The sequence below is a fragment of the Trachurus japonicus genome, chromosome 19, assembly GCF_045865225.1.
Source record: "Trachurus japonicus isolate A0001 chromosome 19, Traja_1.0".
Lineage (NCBI taxonomy): Eukaryota > Metazoa > Chordata > Actinopteri > Carangiformes > Carangidae > Trachurus > Trachurus japonicus.
In genome coordinates this window covers 18699385-18718855 of record NC_140925.1, presented here as the reverse complement: position 1 = coordinate 18718855, position 19471 = coordinate 18699385, and the positions used below count along the sequence as shown (strand labels likewise).

General features: G+C 40.4%; 1 protein-coding gene across 1 annotated transcript; it reads right to left on the bottom strand.

Moving 5' to 3' along the window:
* Positions 1–3683: 3683 nt before the first annotated feature.
* On the bottom strand, positions 3684–19314 carry vstm4b (V-set and transmembrane domain containing 4b). The gene is made up of 8 exons (XM_085761375.1): positions 19117–19314; positions 16560–16967; positions 8520–8573; positions 8152–8259; positions 8030–8063; positions 7810–7934; positions 6826–6887; positions 3684–6286 (listed from the first exon to the last, which is right to left on the bottom strand). Exons 1-8 carry the CDS (start codon positions 19166–19168, stop codon positions 6161–6163), a joined length of 969 nt encoding a protein of 322 aa, XP_085617501.1. The 5' UTR covers positions 19169–19314; the 3' UTR covers positions 3684–6160.
* Positions 19315–19471: the final 157 nt, after the last annotated feature.

The following is a 19471-nucleotide window of genomic DNA, read 5'->3' as shown; positions in this document are numbered from 1 at the left end:
TCATGTGTTTGTCTAAGCTTTGAGTGGATGTGGCTTTCCTCTCCTCTGACTGGGAGACTGTTGTGTTGTCTTTGCTGCAGGGCTGGAAGTTCAAAGAGCTCCTTTTCCTTTTGTCCATATTTCATTCAGGAAACATGGACTTGACAAAATATTCACTTTGCCTTTGAGAAAGTGTTTTTGAGTAAGTCAGTCCTGTGGTATTTGTCTGCACACGATGAATGTACTGACTGGGTCAGGATTAGTATGTCAGGATTAATGCTGTTTACATGGGAATGGCTGCTTTAGAGTCTGATTTATAAGACATAAAGTGATCAGTCATTACTTATGAGACATCCTAATCATTTCCACTGGCTTTCCTGAGGGAAATGCCTCAAGCAGGCACATTTCTGTCCATCTACAGACGCACACATACTTAGTACATTGTACATAGTTAATATGTTGTTTTCTTGAGTATTTTAGTGATCATCATCACTTACACTGCATCCTGACATACAGCGAGCGAGCGAACTGGCGACGAAATCTCGCCCGAAAGTGTCCTGATATGCAGCTTAGCAATTTTATTGCGAGTATATTCTATTGGTTCAGAATCTAAACCAATCAAATTATCAAGGGATGTAAACAAACTTCTGGCACTGTTTTTAGATTCCTGACATTTCCTGGTTGCCGAAATCTTGAAGTATTTTTTTTTTAATTTTATTTCAATGCAATTCTCTGATATTCTCCTCTCCATCACTAACTAGCTTGTCAACAAGAAGCAGAGTGTACTTTTCAACCAATAAGAAGTGTTAAGGGGTGGGACACAGCCCTGAAATGTCGTCCAGATAGAGACAGAGCGAGCAAGTTTTTCAAGGTTGGGCGTCATTGCTGGACAGAGTGATGTTGTCTGCGGCATGTCAGGACAAGCTGATTGAAAAGTATGCATTCTAATCACTTTTTCTCGCTTGCGTCGCTGTGGCATTGCTGTATGTCAGGATGGTGTGTTTATGACCTCTCCACATTAAGTTTTTTTTTTATTCTTATAACAATGATCTTAAATAGGTAATGTGCAAACCCACCAGTCTGATTAAAGATTAGGGTTAGGGTCAACATGAAGAGGAGGTGTAGTTTGTAGTCTAGTCTCATTTGTTAGAGACTGGCCTTTTTAAACAGACAGGAGCTTAGAGAGATCACAACTGGGATATTTACTGATGTTTTGTTATTGTGTAGAATCTGCAGATGAACCACAGCACTTATCTCAGTCATCCAACCAAATCACACCTTGCTGAAAAACAAAACAGGACCTGCTACAATGCTAACTAATTTCTGGGTTTGAGGCCTTGCTCCTGCTGTGCTCTTATGGGGAAATGTCATTCTGACTTTGCTGGCATCACCATTGACAAAATGTGCAACCCCATCACTCTATACACCAACTGCTAACAATCTCAACAGTGATTGTAGTATGATGTCACCATTTTGGGGAGCCCAGAGGGGTGACAGCCAGCCGGTGAGTCCGAAACTGGTCCTCATTAGTTCTGCTTGGCCCAGAGCTCCGCACTGCAGCGGAGTGAATCATGGCACTGAGACACGACAGTCATGCTTGCTGCAGACTAATAAATCCTGTAATGAAGTGCCTCATCAGTTACTGCTTGTCTGTCAAACACAACCAAGTGCGAAACAACAGATGAAAAAGCTGTGGATTCAAAATGAGAGCAAGGCTGGTGGAATTTCCAATGAGCTGTGACGAGCTGCTTTGTTTTTCTTTTCTTTAGAAGTCTTTATTCATTTCACTTCTGCCAGTTTGTCTTTTTTAAACATCAGTAACGCCAAATGGCATAATTAACGCCATTTTTCTTGATGCAAATGCCAGTGTTGGAACAGGCACATATTAAGCTTTAACAGCCCTGCAGAGGAGAAAACCATCTTCTCTTCCCATTCTCACAATTAGTTTGTCCATTAGCCCGCAGTAACACAGTGAGCTGAAAAACACCCCCTGTTTTTCTCGATGTTTTCTTTCCTCGTCATCCTCTAGGAACTTGGAAAACAAACAGTCTCCTTTCAAATTTATGACTGGACTAACACGGTATGTATTTTTAAGCTCAGTGGACAGAGTGGACAATGAGAAAATTGGGTTAACCAAAGTAAATAGTTGCACAGACCAGTCGGTTGCTTCTTTTCAGGCAGTTTCTCAATAGGAGACTGTGTTATGGGGAGCAAACCGATGGAAGTCCATTGGGTTTTGAAGGCCAGTAAGCAGTATCCCAATGGACCCATGACCTTATTGTGCTGTATACTTACAGAAGGGAACATAGAGGACAATGTCAGTCTTCAAACATGAACTGACCGCTCAACATTGGACACTTGATACAAAGACATCTATGGAGCCTTTCTCTAATCCCTGCTTCTTGTGATTTCCGCTTGCCGAAGTCTTTCATTATGTTCCTTTCTGCCCCGAGGGCAGTCTAGCTATGCTTTACTGTAACCACACAGGATATGTTGGTTGTAGACTGTGTTTACTATGCATTGTATGTCTATGGACTGACCTGATGGCATGCATGGGACAGAACAAGCAGACACACTCAATGGTTTCTGCTATAACAATAGGTTTTGTTCAACTGTTTTACTGATGACATCAGATGTTTCTTTGGTAACACTTTATTTGTCAGCGAGATACTAACAATAACGTATCATAATACCTGACCTTATAAGTCATGATAAAATGCTTTATTGTGTGTAGTTATGATTAATGTAATAAAGCATCATGATCATTTATGAGTATTTATAACTATAGATATACAGTGCTATAACTGCATTATAAGTATGGTTATAATGCGTTATAGAGACAGGCGTCAAGTAAAGTGTCACCGTTTATTTTTATGGGAGCGTCTGAAAATCTGACTGGTTTGTGTTCACACAGGCACCCAACACCAATTTATCACACCCCTTTGGGTCTATCTGCCTTTCCTTCCCCTTCACAAAGCTAGAATTTCTCCTTTTTAATCCACGTTTTTCCTCCCTTCACCTCCTGCAATTCCCTTTCCAACAATCCCACCCACTTAAACAATTTGAATTTTATTTACCTTACATATTGTGTTTTATTTCAGTTGGACCATTTCCCTCCAAACTAAGTCATGACCTGTTTCTTTTTATCAGCTTCATGTGTTTTCCTTCTGGGTGAGACCGTTTCTTAAAGCCTCTGGGGTTCATCTTGTCCTGCACTGCACAGCTTCCTCTCTCTTTTCCTTTCGAAAATAATTTGGAGTTTCCAAGTAAACTAAACCTAACATTTAAATCTCCCCCTCTCTCATTACAGCGCCTCCACTGCCACAAGAGTAGCTGACACCCATCCAGGCTCCTGGATGCACCCCTCTCACATTATGTGAAGGTGAAAACTAACTGGACCTGAAAGAGGTGAGTTAAATCACAGTGTAGATACTGTTTTTCCTGATGATTCATGCATATCAATAACAGTTGAGGGTCACAGGTTTGTATGATCTCTTGCTGTTTGGTTTAGAGCCTTTGGTCCAATCAAATCCACCAGATCCAGGACCATACAGCTGTCATGAATTTAATAAAGCACAGCACAGCAGGAGACCAGCATTATAACTACATTATATATTACCATTGCTCTGGTCCAAGGGTGAAATATTGTCGTCCAAGCAACCACACAGCTTGCATGACTAAAAACAACTCAGCAATGCAGCATTCATCCTACATCCTCTTTTATATTTATTTCACTTATTAATACAAATTGCACAGCTAAAATATACAACATGAACAACAGAAATAAATGCTGACGTGGACGGATGCAGAGGTCAGTGGTGGGCAGAGAAAGAGGGGAGCGGAGAGAGAGCAGAGAGGCACCATTCACACACATGGTTCTAGTTAGCAGACTTCCATTAAGGACAGTGTGGTCTGGAAGAAACTTTACATTTCACAGTTTAAGGGCATTTTTAAGACACTTCTACCCACCACTGAAAGGTCACCTTCAGTCATTTTATAGGGGTAATACACACTGTGCAGCTGACACAAGCAGAACAACAACAGAAAATTGGAATGCTACCATCAGCAGTGGTTTACATTGTAATGCAATATATAGTGAGGGGAACAAAAAAAAGTACATAACTATAAGCTTGCTGTAGGATTTGGTTATACATTTGCAGTGATAGCCTGAAACCTTTTTTTCCCCTGCTTTTTTCAAGTGAAAGGCAGCCATATTGTAAGTCAGCTTTTGTGCTACAGCTACAGATCAAGACTCAAATCATACAACTTCACTTTCTCAACATATTAAATGGATAAACTTGACAGATCTAATATGCTGGTAACTAGTTATATTTTCTCAAAGGGTGGTTACTTAAGTCTAAGGTAAATACCACATTTCACTTTCAATCTTCATTGTCCTTCAAAGAAGTTAAATCATCCTATTCAAATGATTGAATGATCTCAATGTTAGCTAGTTTAAGTAACATTTGATGCCCGAAAACACTGCAAAAAACCACTTGAAGTTAGAGTTCAGAGGTATTCAAACTAGAAAGTCTCCTTCTTCTGCAGTTAGGCTCCATCTGCACGGATAACTCCACATAAGATAGTGGAGGTCTTGGGGGAAGGGAGGGATCCGGTGCCTTTGTGTCTGGGTTTCAAGTTCACTGTTTGAAAAACTCTCCTTTGCTTTTTTTCCATGCCTCAATCCAGAGGATCGTTAAATGGAAAAAGACTCCTAAGCACTTTCACGCTCAGATTCATGGAAAGTGAGAAAGCAAGGAAATTGTAGTGAGGGTACAGCATGGGGGATCACAGCTGTTATGGACCCTGGCTCATATCTCATCTCAAAAACTGAAATTGCCTTGTGATTTTAAATACAATGGAACTTAATGTGAAATAATCCAAACACAGGTCTGAGGTCGCCCCTGTTTGTAGATCAGGTTTCACAGTTGTTTGCAGGTTTTTGGATTTACAGTATGTGCCTTTTTTGTGAGGATGTTTACCTTACATGTAACTCCACTCTTGCATGTGCCGTGTGCATATATATGTGTCACTAACAGCCTGTGAAGTTGATGTTGGCACCAGATGAAAGCACATGCCTGTGAGGGTGGGGGGCTAATCGCTACTTTAATATCAACTCTGTGGAGTTGTGGTCATTATAAACTGCAGCCTGACACACAAAACCAGACTGAACACAGATGTTGTGAGGCAGATAATGCTGGGAACACACTAGAAGTAAATCACAATTGAAAATGCATTGGTTCACATTCAAAACAACGGATGTCTCTAATTTATTTAGTCTCTTGTTCATAAATTTGCTGACTCTCGCATGGGGTTTCCCACAACTCACTGTGTTAGTGAGAGTCAACAAAATATGAGAGGGGCTCCCACTGGAAGGGTAGGTAAGTAAGCTCAACAAACAAAATGATATTTTGTTGCAAAGAAAAAACCTTTATGTATTTGAATTCATATAAATGCCAGTATTCAGAATAATTTGCATATATATAGGACAAGTTTGATATTTTGGGTAAAAGCTTAGATGAGAAGACAATTAGACAACCATAACTCTCTTATCACTTTAGCTAAAGGAAGCAGTTATCTTGGCTTGGGAAAGTCCCAGAGACTGTATGTCAGGGAAAACAGCTAGCTTGGTTTTCTCCAAAGTTCAAAACACCTCTAAACATACAAACATGCAAAAACAACAATTTGTGGTTTTGGAGGGAGTTATGTGTAGTTTGTCAACAAAACAGACATGTAACCTCCTGTTGCCATGTTGCATGCTAGCCAGCGACAGACGAGCTGTTTTCCCCTGCTTAACCTACACACTCATTATACTAGGCTAATTGCAACCTTACTCTATGCTGTGACATGATAATTATCAGCATCCTTAACCATTATCCACCAATAAGCTTTCCAGTTTCCCCTGTGATTGTGATGACAGACACCATAGTCTTCTATTGTGTTCCCAGTACACAGGATTCAAACATGTGCAAAAAGAAAATTACCACCAGTATACAAAACGTTTCCCTTAAGCATGTTGGTCTCATATCATATGAAATCATATGTACAATTTTGAGGCATTACACATTTTGCCCTTCACAAACCATTTGAATACAAAACAAAATACAGATCATAAATAGACAATACTTTTTACATAAGGCACAGTTAGTGGCATGTGTGTGTGTGTCTGTGTGTGTTTGCCTCATAGCTGCTGCTCCCCAAACAGTATCTGAGCATACACGGTACCGCTACGTGAAGCCTTGGGTTCTGGGATGGGCTTCACCAGATCCAACTCCGCGTACGTCAAATTCTCCTCCACTATCTTCGGCTAGAGATGGAGAGATGGAGGACAGGGGGTTGGTGGTGGTGGTGGTGGTAAAATAATGATGGAGGAAAAGGGGACGAGGGAAGTGGCAAGAGAGGGGAAGTGGTATTAGTGGGGATAAAAGGACAAAGAGGGCTGGGAATGATTTTTTTGCAGAACTACATTAAGCTAATTACAAGGCTGAAGTTGCTGTAAATTTACCCTGTTTGCTCCAATGAATTGCACTGTCAGACATGAATACTAACAAGACGTCATCTGAACTAAGCTCCCCTTGTTTTTATTCGGCAGACTAAGTTGCCACATCATTCCAGCAATGATTATAAAATTAAACCTGGGTTTTGTGGCTCACTTTTTATTTTTTGGTATTCCTGTCACATGTTTGTAATGCTCTCCATTACATTTGTAGCAATGGATATGGACCTCTAAACTAGGTCCAAGGGACACAAGAAAAATGATAACCAGATTGATTGCTGGTCACTGACAAGTGACAATACAGTATGACGATGAAAGGAAGCATCTCATGAAAAGGTCTGGGTACTTACCAACACTACTTTCCTTGGCTGTGGTTTTAAAAGTTTGGGTTTCCTTTTGTCTCCAATGGGAGCTGCAGGGACAAAACAAAAGTGGTTTTTGCAGAGACTCAATATGATGTATATGTCTACAATAAGAACCAGACCTCTCCAACACAACCACAAACGTAACAGAGACCACTCTTCACATGGCATTTACACAGACAGTTGTGAGTGTAGTGAGACATTTTTCGAGTCCCTGACTGCTTCCAATATTCCCAATTTGATCTTAAAAATCCCTACTCTTTAGCTTCAAGCTACACTAGCCAGTGTTTCATATTTTCCATGGATCAAGTGATTGTAATATATAGGAGTGGCTGCGTATAGAAATTAAAACAGAAAGAATCATTCAACGCTGTAGTTCCTATCATATTTTATACCACTTTAGTATCTTTTAGGACATTATTTTGGTTTTATGGCAACTTAAAGGAGAAGTCGGACATCGGAAAAAAAATGTAGGCTAAAATGTTTTACTACAACCTGCCAATTGGAAACAGCTAGCCTAGCTCTTCAAGAACATCCATATATTTTATCCTGTTTCTTACATCCATAAAAAAAAGCGTAGGCTATTTACATGGGTGTCAAAGTGAAAGTCCTGGGTGACAAAGAGTGACAAACGATACATCTTCTTCCACATGCTAATTAAGCCTTGGTGTGGCAGAGCTGTCATGTCTTATGGGTGAGAAAGTTTTCTCAGTCAACTTTGGGAAACAGTCACATGCATAACTCCGCAGGTTATATATGGAAGGGGTGGATGCCGGCCTCTAACATTAGCATGGATTGATATTTGGAAAGCAAAGTGGGGGAAAAAAAGAAAAAATATAGTGTAAACCTCACATGGAGCTGATGATCACATTAATATATTTTTCCCTGGTATAAGTACAGGGATTATAATCTCATTTCCTTTAAGTATGTCTGTATTAGAGTGAAAAGCTCTCAGATCACAGGAAGCTTTACCTTTGGCCGGTACCTCTGGTGGAACCTCCTCTTGGTAGTCTCTGCTTCTCTTCTTCCTGTACCTCCTCTCCTTCTGAGGCAGAGCAGGAGACATACTGACCACACTGGTAACTGTCTCCCCCGAGCTGCAGTGAAAACAGATTACAAGCGGTTCAGTACAGTTAAAAACATATTATTCTGATACATCTTCCTTAAATCTTTATTTAAATGTAAAGCGCACCTGTTCTGTGGGCTTTTGACCAGGTGGTAATTATCTGCAAGGGTATAACATACAGAATCATCACAACTGGTGTAGAGACATTGATAATACTTTGGTTTTTGTACTTTCAATGTGTTGCTGACCTTTTAACCTCTGCTTCCTCTGTACATACTGGCAGGTTACCGTCACCGTGAACATGCACATGCACAGCAGGCCCACTGAGCAGATCAGCACCGCACACAGGTACACATCTGAAACACACAAAAATGTACACAAACACATACACATTGGTCCACCAGTGCAGCAACCTCATGCCACTGCTTCACTGCACACAAAAATCTGAAGGGAAAAAAGGAGCTAGTACATGGTTTACTGAGCTATTTAAAGCACTGTAGTATATCCTTTGGGTTGGGTTATTTCTGTCTGCCAAAGACGATACAGTGCCAGTCCACCACAAAAACAAAACACACACACTGAAACATTCAAACACACTGAAAATATGACAACTTACCTTCAAACAAGCTCCACAGGCTGTCTTTGGCCTTGGTGGCTGGTAGGACATGCACTACAGAGAGAAAGAAGGAGAGAAGAGAAACATGTAAAGTCCATAGTCATCGCTGTGGCTTCCCTGCCGCCTGATTACACACCGGCTACAGTTTAAATAAGGCTAATTGTAGGAAGACAAGGAGCCGAGGTGGGCCTCCTCCCTGCCTGCTCCTGTCTCTGATTCACTGTTCAGAGGGCTCAACCTTATAACCTTTGCTCAATAGAAGGATAAATAACTCATGAACACCGCAATGAATGCAAACAGTTGGTTTGCTGCTCTGCTTCTCTTCCAGCTTCATAACAACCTGTTGTGATAAAACAGGGAACATGTCCTCACTGAATGTCAGTGTACTGCCTCATGTTTTTTCTTCTGTGACACGAATATTAAAATGTCTCCAGGAACATTCAGATTATTGTCTCTATGATTTACAGACATTCAATAACTTGAATTCAAGCTGTGTTTCCCTTTTTTTGGAAACCATCTGCCATTATTGAAGCTTAGTAAAGTAAACATACATGCAATACATCATTATAAGGGCAAAGGGACAATATAACTCCACACAGCAAGGCCCTAGGCCATGCTAACCACAGCACCATTTTGCCACCAATCATTACTGTATACACTGTAAATACCATCATCATTATTACTTTAGAATAGAGAAATATAGAGATACAGGAGTAAGTAAGAGATGGCATGCAACAATAAGGATGTTAATCAGACTATGAATCTATGTATTATTCTCAGCTCAGCTCAGCTGACTAATGCTAGCTCCATGAGTTAGTAAGACTTTCATCTCGGGACTTTTTAAGATCTCAGCTGCTTCAGATGCAAAGAATCTAAAATGTGCAATTGTTATATACATGGTGTTTAAGTTATGGCTTGTTGTACCCCAAAAATATAATATGAGAACCAATGACTGATCAAAGATTTTTTTAATGCAGCACATCTATAATGGAAATCTCAGCTATGCACCACTTATGTCCAAATGACTGAGAGTATGCTTCCCATACTAAATGTGAAATCTTCTTGCCCCCACACACTCGCTCATTTCTCCACCCCATCTGACCGCTGTCGCCTTAACAGCACCATACTCTTGCTGAGCTGCTGGTAGGAAGCTTGTGAAGTGACACCCACTGCGACATCTTGAAATACACCAAACCACCAGCAGCTGACGACAAACAGGCTTGCCACCACCACACCGACTGGAGACTTTCCCACAGGCAGACTGGCGAAGACAGCATGGAGACTGACTGACTGGCAGACCAGCATGCAATGTCTCAGATAATCCATAAACTCACTTTATCCAGATGTACATAAAAAATACATCTATAGTAAATGATATATAAGAAACTGAATACTTAGGATGAACTCTGGCACAACTTTCACCAAAAAAAGGAGGTTAGATTTAAAGCTGAGGCCATTAAGCTGTGTGAAACAGTATAGGTATGAATTAAAATCTGTCAAACCTCACATAAAGCAGTGGGATGTTTATAGCAAAGCCTGCAGTTCTACGATAAAATCCTAGAAAAGAGTTTCTGCAAAATGCTGCAATGCTTATAGCTCTACAGTCAGTCCATTTATTTTGTTAGAAGATAACATTTATTAGACTAATCTTCACTGTGGAAGGACAGAAATGATAGGGCATCCCTATCCATGTGAAAAAAAAAATGAATCAGTGTTTCCATTTTCCCACTCCGCATTCTGCTGCTTTCAATCTCACATTCATGTTATCTCCCACAGATAGATGGAGTTTTGAAATAAGCTGTTCAGTTTGTGGGCTTTTTTTTTAGATAATGAAAATAAGTTGATTAACATGTTTCTGTAGGTTTAAAGGTGTTTATGAGAAGCAGTAGCAAGATATCTTTGGACTTGGTCCCATATGTGAAACCACTAACCCTAGGCTGATTATATGTGACCTACATTCTGCAGTTTGGAAACAAACTATTTTAAAGGGAAGATAGGCTTGCAGGTTAAACAGTGTCAGACTGTGCTAGGCAGCCCATTTATCAGCATGAATCATAATGGGAAAAAGTCAGATCCACTTGACTTATCCAACTCAATGGTATAGGGCAAAAAAAAATAAATCACTCAAGAATAGAAAAAACTGTAAATAACGTGCAAAAAACAGGTTTAAGATACCCGAGCAGTCACAGATGTTTCAGCTTCTGTCAGATTCTTTCTAGTGGCTTATATTTTCTGTAGCTTATAGATAGATAAGTTAGGTTAACAGGAGTTGTTAACAGGAGTTGACAGCATCAGCACTGAAAAATGTCTTTGTGTTTTGATATTACATTATTATATTGTAGATTTTTTTTCCCCATGCCAAAAATAATTATCTCAGACTTGTTTACACTGTTGTTGTCTTAGCTATCTAGCCTGACTTGGACAACTTGGAGTTTAACAACAGAAGTTACTAATTGAAGGTTACATGAACTATTTTTTTAACCAGCTTGTAAAAGGCAAAACAACTTTAATATCTTTCATGTGTTAGCAGGTGTCTTCAATGAACTCAACAACTGTTGTATTATTTTGCAAAACATGTGTGAACAGCTTCTTTTGTCTATATAAAATTGGTCTTGTAACTTTCGTGGTCATGAAAATGCTAAAACAATCGCTGACAATACAACATATCATACGACATATCTGTGGTTAGACTGTGGCAAATGAATCCAAACACTGTAGTCTCAGCCTATTATCTAAAACAGACTTTCTCCAGTTGTCTCTGATGGAAGATGATTTGATTTAAAGCTCTACCCTTCCCTCACAGTGAATTATTCACAGCGTAAATCTCGATGACGTTCATGTGGAGTTTTTCTGTGCGGCTCTGTCAGTGATGCAGCTGTACATGTTGGAATAATCAGCAATCGGACACTTTTGTGCTATAAAACTGCCTTTTTATCCTCATCTACAGAATGTCTTCTTTTCACAGCAGCTTTTGAATGGCAGAAGGCTGCGTCGCACAGGAAGTGGAAACATGCAACAAAACTACTTTTTGTTCACCAGAACCACTGCGTTGCATTCAGTTGCTGACCCAACAAACCCAACGCTGTAAACATCAATATACAGACGTGGATTGGGGTGAATAATGATCCTCTGTGTCTTCACTGTCCTCTGAGTCAGTCAATGCTGTAATTTACTGTATTATAAATGACTGGAGATGAATGTAAGTACACAGCAGTGCTGTGCCTCTTCACAAAGCTTCAAATAATCCACCCTTTAACTTCTTGTATCCTTTCTTCTAGGAATTAGCATTTTTCCATTCAGTTATTCACTGTGTCTCTGTTGAGGACTTAACGATAAGATGATGTTGTTGGTTTTTCACTGTTATGGCCACTTGTTTTAACACAGTTTTGTACAGAAAAACCATATGAAATGTGTGTGACCTCTGAATGGTGATATTTTTGAGTTAAGAGGTCCACATTCTCACTATACTTAAACCCACGCCACATCCGTGTGCTGTGTACGTCTTGTTAACTTGTAGTCGCCCACATGTGCTATAGAAATACAAAAGTTTGGTGTGTTTATGCCAAGAGGAGGCTCTATCCACACTATTCTTCTACCAAACCCTCTGACCTCTCTGCCTGTGTTTATTATAGCAGTAGTAAGTAGAGTAATGGCAGTTTTGTGTGTGAGATGGATTGTGGAAACACCTGGTCACCTAATGTTATCCGACAGGAATTCCATCAGTTTGACGTCATACACACACACAAACACACGCATGTGGACATGCGGCCTCAGTCATCTGCTGTCTCTCATCTGAAGTGGGGACCAGGAGTAATGGTCCCACAGGGGTTTTAACCCCTCAGAAGTGAAGCTGATGTTTATCATGGCTGTCAACCGTTGGTGTGGAAAAAGCACCAACTACCTGCTGGTCCACTGGGCAGAAATAGAACAATTTTCCTATGTTGTTAGAACTTTGGCCCTGAACCGTGCACTCTCCCAACCCAGATCCTGAACAGTGTTTATATTACTAATGAGAGCTAGTCATTACTCTGAATTGAAATGGTGACCGACTTAAACAGTGACTGTTTTGGTTACAGTTCTGGTTAACCTACATTAAGGGATACATCCCTCCGCACACACAGTTTACAACAGCCCGCTTGAAAATTTGGGAATTTAAAAGATGGCATTTGGCCAGCAGGAGAGGTCTGACGAAAGATGCTACTGAGTTTGCATCTCTGAATTTTGTTACCTTTCACATTCAATTCTGACATTTTCTTATAATGTCGTGTGTTTGTGTTTTTTTTTTGTTGTTTTCTTTTCAAAAAGCTCCCACGAAACTTCAATAAAAGGCTGGATGAAGGTTGGATCAAGTCATTCTGATGAGTCTGATTTAGAGTTGGAGTTTATATTAGTTGGTGGATAAAATTGACACCTAACCTTAAATCATTTGGACAGAACAGTAAAGTCGGGCTGCGTCATACATCCTCAGCTACTGAATAGAACATGTGTTATAATATCCACATTGCAAGATGCTCCCAAACTGTGGTGCAGGTGGTGTCTCAACAGGCTTTGGAACAGGGAGGTATTCTGGTCCTCTGGTGAATCTCTGGTTGAGCTTCTTGTCACCTCGAACGAAAAATAAACAATGTCTGTATTTTCTACATCTATTGCCATTCAGGTCATAATTGCTGTATTCATTCAAAAATGTCGCAGTAGGCTTTTTTATTATTATCACTAAAACCATAATGGGCCGGTACTTCCTGGGATGAAAATAGCTCTCCACATCCTTGACCACTAAACGTTTAGAGCCAGACACGAGCCGGCTGCCCACTCAACTGTCACTGCAGACAAACATTCAGACTTTACCTTCCTCAGCACAACTATCTCTTGTTGCAGTTATGCTGAGTCTCTCTGGACTCCCTGTCTGTTCTACTTCTGGGAGGGAAACTCCTGGTCGTGGCCAATGTCAACAGCTCTCGGAGGGGACTGTGTGTGTGCCCGAGCTTAGACTTGGCCGTAGACACCCCAAAAGTCATAGCCCATAGAAACACTTCCATGGAAAATGCGGTGAGCAATGTCTACTGTTGTTCAAAGTGGGGAGGAACACCAATGGTATATGGTAATAAATTTAATGACAAATTGTCTTCACGTTCTGATTCATTGCTGCAGAGAAAAAGCTGCAAATTTTCAGACACAGGGTATAGCAATATATTGTTCACTAAGCCCCTCAACCCAAATAGCCATTTCTTCTCATTACCTTCACAGTAATGGGGCTACACAGCAGATCTGCCAAGCTTTGGATTTCGCTGTGGATTGAGATCTACTAAAAATGATACCAAGAATTCTAAGAATTTAATCGGTATTATTTTCCTAGATTCTCCAAAACTAGAAACCCACCTGTTCATTCCATTCCTCCGAAGCACCTGTTTAATCCATTTCTATCTAAGATACAAATGTAGGCTGTATATGCCTAAATAACTCGCTTAACCCAATAGTAACCAAACATTCTGTGGTAGTGAGCATCACTTGCCAAGAGCGGGGCTGGCCTAACTAAGCATCTTCCCGTCGATGCTAAAGGTGGCTATGAACAACAGCAAAATTTATAGATAGTGCCTTTAACTATCATCAGTTTGGGTTACAGATTGCATTACAAAAAATCCTGTTCACATCTTCACATCCATTTAGCATTTAATTCTTTCTTTGGAAGCTGATCCTGTATGCTACCAGCTAACATTATCAGCTATGTGCACATTTTAAGGCCATTTCTGCAAATTGACCCCCTGACAGTGAAATTTTCTAAACGAGAATAGGTTATGTTATCAGGGAGAACAGTCTCATTTTTCTTTATCATTATGCATAATACAAGGACAATTTAACTCTACACTGCAATAAAAGAAAAATAACACTTCTTTGTTTTTCAAATTTTGTTTTCTATATGAATGGGGTAACAATGTCATCCAGTTTATGAAGCTAATGTTAATGCTAATGAATGGTAAACAGCTAGAATACCTGTAGCTACAGTAATAAAATCTGCTAAGTAGCCTACAGTTGTTAGCAAGTTGCCAGCAATTAGTCATCTGCAACAAATGTATCTCTACCTCTGTTTCACACATTTCTCAGGAATTCAAATAAGTCTGCTATTGTTATCACCAAACAGTGTGTTACGTAAGGCCTGGCTTGACAGGTGTACAGAGGGGGGGGGGGATGGGCTGTGATAGTTGCTTTAAAATCTGCTGTAGAAATCTGACCTGTGATTGAGTAGATGGGGGAAAAAATGACAAATCTTTTAAAGTTTGCTTCTGGTTTTACGAAAGTGACAGGATCTCTGCTCAGGATCTGGTACCAGTGGATGTGTCATCCGTTCCGTTGAGTGAACGTCTCATGTGCCAGCGGTGGCGCTGAAACCTCACACTCTCTCTGCTCTTTCTCCAAGATCATCCTCTCAGTCTAAGCCACAACTTATTGCAATGGAGGATCCTTTTATCTTCAGGCTTGTTCCTAACCATTGACATTTTCCCTTCAAAATCAAAAGCAGGACAGTGCTTCTGCTCAGTGAACCCACTTCACCAGCTCTTCGGGCAGATGGATTACATCATCCAGTTGTGGTCAGAGAAACTGCTACTACTGGAGACACTGAACGGCTCCCCTTTTTCTAATAGCAGTGAACATTTTGCACATGTTAAACTTAAACTGTGTGGGGTAATTAACATCACTGCTAACAAATATGTGTTTGTTAAGCCTTAAGACTTGCATTCACTTTATGAGATCATACTGAGTGACAGAGATCTAACAGGGCATCTATGATTTTTTTTTTCTAACGTGCCAAAACCTCAAAACAGTTTGATGTGTTCTCAGCTGAGAGCTGCTCAGTAACACCCACAGTTATCTGTTGCCAGGCTGGCTTAAGCTGTCTCTCTGAAAGCCAACCTGGCATTTGCTTTAAACTATCTGTGGTCTTACTATTATCAAAACTGCATTTATCACTGCTTCTGTTGTGGTTACAGAAATAGTTGTTTCGTCTCCGCCCTACACTATTAAAAAGCGGTGATGTCATTCTGTGAGAAACTACAGCTACTGGTGTCTTCTACCAAGAATTAATGGTAGCAGCCTAATGCAGGCTCTCCCAACCGTTTTAACCCCAAGATCTCAGTTTTACTTCTGACAGTTTGTTACACTAGCTATTTAAAATAAAGACATTTTGGAAACTTGTATAAGTTTCAATCAAGAATGAAGAGTATTTTCTTAGACTCCTTTAACTCAGGAGTCTGGCATAATGTTTGTTGAACTAACCGTTGAGTGTGTACCCTCGGTTATCATCACATATTTACAGCAATTGCTTTCATGAGCAGATATGAATGCTTTGCAAATGTTTACCCTGAGTGTTGCCTCTTAGGCTGAATACAAGCTGCCTATCAGAGTCCTCTCTGATAGGTCCTTAAATGGTTTTTAACTCCAAATACCAGCAAATTGGCCTTCTGTGTGTGGGTCCTTATTTTGTTAATCAAGCATGCATGCACTTGGTTAACATGATACATATTCGTATTTGCTGGCACAACTACAACTACATCTACTTACAGGGTGTGTGGTGAAAGAAAAAATAATAATCTAAAGAGGTCAAAGGTCCTTTAAGGAGAACCTTAAGCCTTTGAGTTGCCCTCTGTTTCTATGGAGGCTTTGATATTTTGGTATACAATAGAAACACTATCGGACTCTAAGGAATTATTGCTGACCTACCATCTGTTTTTCAATTGAATGTGGGTGTTAGATAAAGACTTTGCATGTACAGTCTTTTTCCCCTGGCTTCAGTGTGGATAAAATAATAGTAGCTTTATTCTCATTATATTGAGGGTCATACAACTGTACAGTGAAATTTAGGTAGAACTACCTGTCTGAAGACATTTAAAACAATTAAAACAACTTAAAACCTAAGAACGAAAAAGCCACTGATGAGGGCAGTAAAGTGCAATATGCAATATAAAATGTGCATCTAAACAATGTGAAGCCAGATGATGCCACTAGAGTCAGTGACAGGCAAAGCAGAATGATAAATCCAGCCCTCACCTCTGAGCTCAGTAGCAGCGGTGCAGTTGGATGAGGCCTTCCAGCGGTCCTGGTGCTTTTTAAACTCCTGCACCCGGCACATGTACAGCCCCCGGTCCCCCTCCCCCACGTTCAAGATGTGCAGGTCAAAGATCTTCCCCTGCTTCACCACCGTCAGCTTCAGTTTGGGCCACGGGAAGCTCTTGGTGTAGTTGCCATAGAAACGGGCCTTCCTCATGTTGACGCGGGCGATTAGGAGTTCGTCCTCCAGCCGGTCTGTGCCCGCTGGTAGGAAGGTCCATTTCACTACTGGTAAAGCGGCATTTCGACGTCGCTGGGACACGACACAGGACAGAGTGATGTTCTGACCCTCCTGGGCCACGGTGAAGGGGGATGGAGTGATGGTGACGTTGATGGCAAAACACAAATCTGCAGGAGCAAGTTTTAGACAAGTTATTTTAGATGTGCCACGCAGCAGCAACATAAGATGAAAACAATATCACAACTCTTTACAAAAATTATATTTCTTTGAAGCGTTGTTTCGGTCACTTTCTTTGACTGCATGTAGTTAGTCGTGGCATCTCTCTTAATCAATTAAGCTTTTTTCCAGTCTTACAATTATTTGGTAGGCTATATAAGAACTTTAGATACACTGTAAAAATTAGCACGCAAAATTATAGGAATCAGGGAAAATATTTGATATACAGCATTCACATATTTATTGCTATTTAGTTGCTCTAAAGTTCAGGCTGAGGCCTTTTGAGTCCCTGTCCTTCAACAAAGAGGGAGTTACACAGTCAGTTCTCCATATGACACATGAGTGTCATCACGTTTTAAATATGGATGTTACATCAGTAGCAACTAAAAGGGAGTGCAGTGCTATGTAGTGGCCAGGATGAACAAATGTGATGTTTGTCAACCAAAAAAGTGGGAAGAAACAGTTTTCCTACTCACCCCTATTTCATACTAAAAAAAAAGAGAATGGTTTTCATGGAGGAACAATTCATGCCTCAAGTTTTTTGATCTATTCTAACCCTAATCTAACCCTAGCTTGATCTGGCTCAACTTGAACTCCTGATGAGGGTTGAGCTGAATTTCAATATGACTGATTGTAATTTTAAGTTGATACAACTCAAACTAACCTGATTGAAACTATGTGGAGTTAAATAGTCTACTAAATTGTTAGTTAGGTGATTTCATTAAACTTAAGTGAATTGTTACAGCGTGAGCAGCTGTGGTCCAAATATGTCTAGGTGGAAGGAGCAAATGACAAAACAATCTCCACTCAAGCTCTACTTATTCACTCACTCTGGAGCTTTTGACTGTATCAAATAACGTTATTATTTTCCACAATTCTCAGTTTTTTTAACCACTTTTTCCAAATTCAAGAATCCACTGTCCATGGCTGCACATCTTTTAAATTCATCTGCGTAAAAATAAGAAGGTTGCCTCGTCATGGGATCCTGTTTCAAATTTCAAATCACACTTTCATCCAGTTCAGATTCATTTTCAAAAGTCTCTCTATCTGTGTGAACTGTATGGGGAAAAAAACACAAATGCAAGGAAAAGTGCAATCTAAAAGTAGATGTGTATTCACACAGGGGATGGAAGTCCTTTTCATTCCACTCCCAATCACCTCCTGAAAATCACAGTGCAGCAGCCTAATGGTTTAAAGATGGCATGCATTACCAAGAGAAGAAGCTAATGCCTCACTGACCGACTTCCACATGTCTCTTGATCGCCAAAACAGTGTTAAAGATCAATAATCTGAATAAGAAATGCACTGAGGGTTTGTTCCACAAGTGGAGGCTGTAGGTCATATATCTGAAAACGCATACAGTCACTGTGAGAGCTGTTGCCCAACAGTTTTCTTCCCACTCACACCGACAGCGGTATTGTTTTTGGCACATGACGACATACGTGGGATGAATATTGAGGAACAAACTTTATTGCTGAATGCGTTGCATGACAATATATCACACGTTTTTCCGTCATTTTCATATTTAACTTTCCACGACACGCAGGCATTTTACTGTCACACAAGTCAGATGCTGTGAACGCAACACGTAATTAAAAATCACAGCCTTTTATGGAGCATTTATCTCTCATTTGGTTTCAGAAAATAGTAGTGAGAGGTTAAAAAAAAGTATTGTTTTAGTGTTAAAAGGTGACTTTAAACTCTATTACTTTTAGTAATGTGTTGACAGCAGATCATTGAAATCAGCCCTGCTTTACTTTCAAATACTCACAGGAACACCAGCAATTTTCACTTCAGAATTCCCTTTCATCTCTGCAAACATATGCAACTTTGAAAAAAGTGGTGATTTTCTTGACAGCACACCCTACAATCTGTTGGAGTGTATTTATTTTAGCAACGACGGGAAAGAACACACACTGTTCAAGTTTTAGAGCAGTTAAAGGAGCATCTTATCAATTGAAAATGTTTTTTCTCCATCTCCTCTCTGATCACCATCTCTGATTCTCAGATGTTTTGTGCAAAGCTTCTCTGACAAACAGTGGAGAACATTTCTCCTGCACCACATCCTCTCTGGTATGAAGCAAAATAAACTTTTCCTACCTCCAAACAGTGCTCGAGTGAGGAGAGCGAAGACCACAGAGGAGATCTTCATTTTCCACGGCTGCAGCCTCCATAAACTTTCAGTTAAATGCCTCTGAAGAAAAGAAGCCCCAGGTTTCCTCCTCCTCCTCCTCCTCCTCCTCACCCACCACACCAACCCTTCCCCGCCTCAGCCGTGGAGTGTAATATGAAACATTGGCCACTCTGTTTCTCCTCAGAACCTCCCTTCGGCACCTCCCCCCTCCTGTCACACACAGTAAAAACACATTTGGCGGTCTCACATGCTCACACACACACACACATATTATACATGCATGCAGAGCAGAAAGAAGCAGACAGGTGAGTATACGCGAGG